This window comes from Cebidichthys violaceus, unplaced genomic scaffold, assembly GCF_023349555.1.
Source record: "Cebidichthys violaceus isolate CVI_PGR_0920_01 unplaced genomic scaffold, fCebVio1.0.p SCAF_6, whole genome shotgun sequence".
NCBI classification, from domain to species: Eukaryota; Metazoa; Chordata; class Actinopteri; order Perciformes; family Stichaeidae; genus Cebidichthys; species Cebidichthys violaceus.
In genome coordinates this window covers 14,551,932-14,559,594 of record NW_027176816.1, presented here as the reverse complement: position 1 = coordinate 14,559,594, position 7,663 = coordinate 14,551,932, and the positions used below count along the sequence as shown (strand labels likewise).

At 42.6% G+C, this 7,663-nt stretch overlaps 1 protein-coding gene across 1 annotated transcript in view; it reads right to left on the bottom strand.

Annotated features, from left to right (window-relative positions):
• Positions 1-2,733: 2,733 nt before the first annotated feature.
• icmt (isoprenylcysteine carboxyl methyltransferase) overlaps positions 2,734-7,663 on the bottom strand; it is a 10,966-nt gene continuing 6,036 nt past the window's right edge. The window contains exons 4-5 of the mRNA XM_068733592.1: positions 5,706-5,923; positions 2,734-4,821 (exon numbers count right to left, since the gene is read on the bottom strand). Of these exons, the coding sequence (XP_068589693.1) occupies positions 4,642-4,821; positions 5,706-5,923 (398 nt within the window). The 3' untranslated portion in view covers positions 2,734-4,641. The remainder of the gene's footprint in view (positions 4,822-5,705; positions 5,924-7,663) is intronic.

The following is a 7,663-nucleotide window of genomic DNA, read 5'->3' as shown; positions in this document are numbered from 1 at the left end:
TGCAGTTAAAGTAGATGGGGATAATATTGTTGATTGTCATAGTCTTCAACCAATCAGATCTTTAGTTTGACATGTTGGGCGTATTCTTTGACATGCCAGAGCCTGCTCGCTGGCCTACAAGTACATCAGCATTAACTTGCGGCTTGATTGGTCAGTGGGCTAGCGTGACTGTTGTGAAACTAGCTAGCAGAACTTTGTTGTAGTAAGAGTTTAAAGTTTAAAGATATGCAAGACGTTTTTACGTGACATATTTGTAGTGTTTTGGCATGTTTGGCGGTGACAATCCCAATATCTACTGCCTCTGTCGAGCAGACATTTTCAGGCCTCAAACGCATTAAAGCATATTCAAGAGGTTCAACTGGGGAGGCTCGACTGTCATCACTGACGTGAGAAGGACCTCTTGCTCCGATACGTTACTGTACAACCGTGGTATTGAACTCTTTGTAATCAAAGAAAGGAGGATGGACTTTGTCTTTAAATAGTGAGCAGCAACTTTGGTAGGTGAACTGTTTTTGTTTTTTTACATCTGCAGTTGCGTTACTACTGTGTTAACTTGTCCATTGTGTCGTTTTTATGTGGTTAATATTGTTCCTTCTGATGTGAATATTTGAATGGCCTGTTGAATCGTGGTATTTGGGTTTTATATTCTGCTTTGTTGTCATATAAATATATGTGACTGGTTCTTGTTGAGTCATTGTGTTAATTACGTTGATTTTGACTATATGCATTGTTCGTTAATGATGAAGCATCCCGTCATGCTGCGCCATAGTGACAGAACTGCATCCTTTATAGATTTGAGCGTATTCATGTATCTGCACTCTGCAGTTAGTGTATTTGATGCCCTCATAAGTGTTGAGCTTCATGTAACATTTTATTTCACTTGTCAAATGTTGCAGTGTTATTTTAATATGAGGTTTTTACATGAAACAAATGATAACCCATAGCTATGGCGTCAAAATGAGGTTATTGGAGGTGGTTTAACTGTTCTAGGACAGCACTGAAGGCCCAGGTATAAAATACACGCCCGCCACTGCATTATAGCCTGTTTCCACACGTCTTTACCATTTCCCCTGCGTAGATCAGTCCCTGTGTCATGTGTTAGGCTAATACATGCAGCACCCGACCCCCCTATAAAACCCCAAAGCCTGCGTTGCTCGTCACTTAGCCAACTTTGACTATATTTATTCCATCACTCGGAGTCTCACCTAACTACCACAAAGTCTACTGCTACTAGCAAGGCCTGCTCATCCTGCACCTTGTCTTTGCTGCAGCTGGACACGCACAGCTCCTACTGTCAGCGACAACGACATCAGGCTTAGGCCAACTCCTGCCCTGCCTGTCTCGTGCTTCCTTGAGAGGAGCGCGAGACAGGAAGTGCGCTTCCCTGAATCGGTTGACCAGTAGAGCCCCTGTGGGCAAATCGACCCACAGCCTACTAAGACCAGGGTTTCCCCTTTGATAGGAGCCCCTCAGAGCTTCTTAGCTAATGCTAATGGCTTAATTGTGTTTTATTGCCGAAAAGTGCAACTCTGTTCACTGCTACGCACTGCCCGAGCTGGGCATGGCGAGCAAGTGGTAATCATCTCCATTTTTGGTGTATAATAGCAAATGGAGATTGCCACCAAGTCCGACTCCTGTGTCTACTTGTCTGCCGTGGAGCGAGACGATCACGAAGACGGCGCTCGGTGGCCGGACTGCTGTCTGTTTATTTATGGTTGGGTTCGGACCAGTGTTGGTTTGGGCCCAGCTGGGATTACATCTCATCCCTACGGCCTTAACCTATAGTGAAGCACTTTAGAGAGCAGAGCACATAAAAAGTAGAAATAGTAGTTACCTGGATGCAACTTTAGCTCTTATGTGAGCATCTCTCTAACTACTATAGGGGGTGGGTGCCACATGTGTTTTACCCTCTGATTGGGTGGTGAGTGCATGCATTCTTACTTAGATGCTGAGGTGGAGCCTCGAGAGGGTAAACCAAAAACGAAGCCCATTAGAGGGCTACGCACATAGTCATAGTACTGGAATAACATCGGGGTAACTGCTAGTTCACATATTGCACTCAAGTGAGCGCCAACACAGAGCGGATTTGACTCTGATCTGGGGATTTGTCTGGGAGCTCTTAATACTGTCTGAGAGCAGAACATCTGTGTCGTGTGCTGCGAACTAGGCACGACCAGTCTCTTAAATATTTTTTGGCATGATTGACTTTCAATATTTGTCAGAGGGCAGTGGAGTAATGACTAGAAAAAAAGGAAGAAACATGCAATAAAGACATAACCATATCTGCAGCAGGTGTCCAAGGTGAAAAGCCTGTAAGATCAAGGGGGGTAAGGAAAGTCGTCAAATCAGATCCATAACTTTGGCGCCTTGGTAGCAAAGTTGTTACAGAACATGCCATATGACGTCCTGGGTTCGATTCCAGCCTTGGGACCTTTGTTGCTTGTCATACCCATCTCTCTCTCTCTCTCTCTCACCCCCCCCCCCCCATTTCTATACTGTCTTCTGTAAAAAAAAAAAAGGCAAAATTGACTTAAACATTCAAGAAGCTCCAGATGAAAGTAAAAAAAAATAATTACCATCGCAACATAGCTCAGATACTTGGTTATCCACTATCCGACCATTTATTTCTCAATGGAAATATATACCTCTGATTATATAGTTCTTTTCTACCCTGAATAAGAATAATTGTAATGTTGATGTTAAGCAATAAGACAGCCTTCCAAAAACATGGCGTATTTTAAAGATTTTGAATAGGATGATTTATTTTCTTGAACGTTGCCTAGTGAAGCAAAACATACTCATTCAAACATGGCACTTGAACGCCACTCATGGTGAAAAAAGAAAAAGGTTTTACCTACAGAGCATCTTTGCTCCCGAAAATCTTCATTGACTTTTTACCAATCTCCCAAACACACTGGGATCAGGGTTTGGAGAGTAGATAGCAGCACTGTGAAGATATTCAGACAGATCAAGGTGAGCGAGAGAGAGAGCTGCAGAGTCAGCCTCTCTCAAGCTCAATATACAACTCAGTCAATTAGTTGGTTTCTAATGCAAAGTGAGCATGACCGGTCAACAGGAGAAGCAGTGATGCAATGATAGTAATTTATACTGTTCAGGATGATGACTTGACACAAAAAGCAAAAAAAACAAACAATTTATATACTAACAAAAAAGAAATGAGCGGCTACAACAAAGGAAACAATGTCAGATCAGGAGGTGAGCCCGACTCTTCTCACATGAAACTGCTATAATCAAAATCTATCATGCCACATGTACGAAAACACGTCTCAACTAAATGACAGAGACGTAACAAAAAAACTTTCTGTGGCTTCATAAATAACTCTTTCATATGTGTGATTTGTGTTTTAGCCTGAGTGCACATTGAGGAAGTGGATATCAGGGTTAGCCATCTGTCAGGCCATGACCAGCCTTCTATTTAGTCATCTGTGAATGATGGAGCTTCCTCGTAAACTACATTTAAACAGTCCCTAAAATCTGATAGACACCTATCTTTTACACTTTTTATTCATTCTTTCATTCATTTTTATTAAATAGTGCTTTGGAAGATAAATTCTAAAAAAAATAATCTAAAAAAAATAAATGCAATGTCACCTATTGTTCCCTTTACCAATGTTTGGATGCACTGGACAGCTTTAGTTCCATGGTCTATTCCACAGGGAAGGCTTTCCCAAAAAAGTACATATAATTAAGACACACTACTGAAAATATTTGGAATTGTATGTTCAACTGTTGCTTCAATCAACCCTAACCCTAAAGCCATAACTTGTGGCAGAGCTTTGGAGCTACGAGGAGGTGGTGACATGAAGTGAATTATTTTGCAGAGTCGGACAAGTTTCTAGGGACATTCGGCTCATTTTTCTTGGGGGTAACTATTGTGAATCCAAGATGCCTACAGCTGCCACCCCCTGTAAAGGATACAAGCCTTTTAAGACTACAGGGTAGAGGGCTGCACTCCAGACCTGTGGGAAACATCCTCGAAGCTGACGCGCTAAAGAAGAGCAACTAAACTCCCAAACCACTTTTTCCAGATGAAAACTAATGTATGTGGTACTTATTAGTGTTGGTGGAGTCAGGTCCATGATGTTCTAGTGCAAAGTATTTGATTTCTACATATGGTTATAAATATGTATAGCGACTGCTCTACTGGTTGAATTTTGCTATTAGCTGATGGATAGAATTTCAGGACACTAGATTCTCTCTGAGGTCATTACAAAAGCAAACGAGTTCCAAAATGGCCCAGAGGATACAAACACAGTGGGACATACACTGGTGGCCACTTCTTGATAATATTGACTATCATAAGTTACAGACAACAGGTTATCAGTGGAAACACTAAGCATGGTGAAAGCATGCAAACAGAAAGACAACAGAAACAGACGGAGTGGGTGTTATTGGACTACGTGTAGTACAGTGGAGGTTGTGTGGTCTGGAAGTTGGTAGAAAAACAGCAGCCCAGCTGCCTGCCGCCATCCCACGATCTTTGTCTGTGAGCTACAGGCTCTCAACCAGCTGCAGGGTTTCCCTCTGGAGGGCCGCCGCCGTGGCAGACGCCACACACCCACCAGGTCTGACCTGCTTCAGTGCTTTAAGTCTGTTACGTCCTGCATCCAGCTCCTGGGACTAGTTGACACGGATGCCTGAGATGAAGGGCAGCCCGGTGGGAACCTTCTTCTTGTATTCCACATAGTCCTCAGCAAAGAAATGAATGAGGGAGAGCTCCTCCTCCTCGATCCGCTCCCGGAAGAACCGCCAGCTGGCTATCGTGTAGCCCAATATACACACGGGGTTACACAGCATGATCTGCAACAGTTAACAGTCTCATCAGTTAACTAAACACAACAACCTTTGCTCTCCTCGATAGAGGAACTCCTGTGGGAGGAAGATGATGAAGACCTACAGTTGATAAATGTGCAGGTTGTGTCCACACGCTGTCCTACCCTCACTGAGATCTGAACTCAATGTGATCCACCTCGGCATGTGATCTGGCTGATCACATCCGAAAGCAAACAAGCTCCAATCTCAGAGCGTTACCCTAACCCCTTTAATGCTTGGCCTGGCACGATCGGATGACAAAAGTCACATTGAAAAGACAAGCGTAACCACGGCCTGTGCGGTGACATCTTACCATTATCTCACTATTACGTTGAAATGTCACCAAAATTGTGTGTCATGCTAAACTAGAGAAAACATATCATTGGAGAAAAATTGAGAATGTTTCACATCATTGCTTGGCTACCTGTGTGCAGACACCGATCAGGCTGCTTGTACATTATCAAGTCTTTGCCCGTCACTGTAGCACTTTGTTGGCTTTGATCTTAAACCTTTACCTCAACAAACGATGAACAAAGAAGAGAACACGGATTAGAATTAGGTGATACACAATATCATGGTCAAACTTGTATTGACATGATTGGGTGACCTGTAAACCCAAATTAACAGTGATAGCAAATCTAGGCAACAATGACAGTAAGGGTACTATACAGAAGTACACCAAACCTACATTTGCCTGATAAAAAGGGAGTTGTTTAAAAAGGAATTTTTGCTAAAACCTGCATGTACATTATTATTTGGTCGTATTTGGCAGAATTCATGAAAACAGAGTGTCTGGAAAAAAATCAAACGAGGTATCAGTCTGAGTGGCAGCATGAGGAGAGAGAAACATGTTGAGCAGTGCTGTAGCTCACCTGTGTCCCTGTACTCCAGTAGAACCAGCCCACATAGGAGGGGTGTCTGAAGTAGGAGTAGACCCCGCTGGTGACCAGCACGTGGCTCTGGGCCTTCTCATTCTGGACAATGTGGTTGAAGTTAGAGCCGGCCGTCAACATGGCCGCCTTACGCAGGCAATCGCCAAACATGACCAGGAGCAGGCCCACGACGCTCAACCAGTTCAGCTGCTTCAGCTCTGAGAGAGAGGACAGACTGATAAGGTACTGATGGACTCCTGTTGGACTCAGGAATCCTTCAAACTCAACCTGAAGGACTGAGTTCAGGACTTGATTCAAATTCATTTCAGTTTCAAGAAGTGATTCGAAGGTCACGAACATTCTGAACCAACCAGTAACAATTTTCAACTTTTCATTCTTCTCTGCCTGTACACCTCAAGCTGGTCTGTCAGACACCTCATACGTCTGCAGACCTCATGTTTGAGGAGCCAAATCAACCAGCACTGAAATCTGTAGGATTACAGTTCTGCTATTAGTCCAGGACTATATGTCTAGTATCATGTATGTTTAGTATCAGCTTTAAGTTAAGGCTTGTTTTTATTGTTTCATTCCACTTTATTAACGACATTTCAAAGACTGAAGATAAAGATACATTTGAACATTCCAATTTCCGTGTGGCATCTTTAGTGGCAGGATTTTTATTTCACTTCATGATTTGCTTTGTAAACATAGAAGATACTTATTGTCACCTTCCCAGTAAAAAAGATTTGCTTTTCTACTTTTGCAGCAGCAAAGCAAGTGATGCATGAACTGTATAAAAGGGACCTAGTCACTGTGATGTCACCCTTTGGTTTGTGGACTTACGTTCTGAAACCTCGAGTCTGCATTTTGGCCATTGCCATTGTGTTTTTTGCAACCAGGAATGAAACAGGGTGGGGCTACGTACAACCGAACGTACACTGAACGCTGTATAAGAGTTCAAGACATTTTTTTTTTGAAGAAGAAGAATTAACTTTCATGAAGTGAAAACACACAATGGAAGGGTTAAAGTTCTCAGACAAAAACACAGACAACTTCCAGAACGTACAACACCGTGGTAGCAACCTGTTAATCACAGTAAGCCCCACCCTAAAGCATTCCCTACTTTATGGTCTATTTGATTCTAAATGGACCATCATTTACTACGTGAACATCATGCTGTATTGAAGAAGACTTGAAACTAGAGATTGAGACCATAAACTCATGCTTACAATGTTTACTGAAGTAATAAATCAAGAGAGAAGTAGAGTCATTTTCTCATAGACTTCTATACAACCAGAGGAGTCGCCCCCTGATGGACAGTAGAGAGGATGCAGCTTTAAGACACTTCAGCTGTGGCTTCACTTTTCAGACCTGGAGGTTGTAGTCTGGGTGCACATCACGCTAAGAGACCCTTCCCTTTGGCTCACAGACCTGAGGTCAACAGTTGGACTATTCTCAGCTGTTGTCCATGGTACTGAATTTGGACACAGGTTTTGTCTGAAATCACTCCCCATCTATTAAAGTGACTTAGATGTACTGTCTAAATTCTGACTGTGAAATGAATGCTGCATATTGTGCTTCACAACATTCTACAATGCAAAGCAATGTCTAAAAAAAGTATTGAAGTGGGCGTGTGTGTGTGTGTGTGTGTGTGTGTGTGTGTGTGTGTGTGTGTGTGTGTGTGTGTGTGTGTGTGTGTGTGTGTACACACACACACACACACACACACACACACACACACACACACACACACACACACACACACACACACACACACACTTGTGGTCAAAAGTTTACATACACTTGTAAAGAACATAATGTCATGGCTCTCTTGAGTTTCCCCGTTATTTCTACAACTCTGATTTTTCTCTGATAGAGTGATTGGAACAGATACTTCTTTGTCACAAAAAACATTCATGAAGTTTGGTTCTTTCATGACTTTATTATGGGTTAACAGA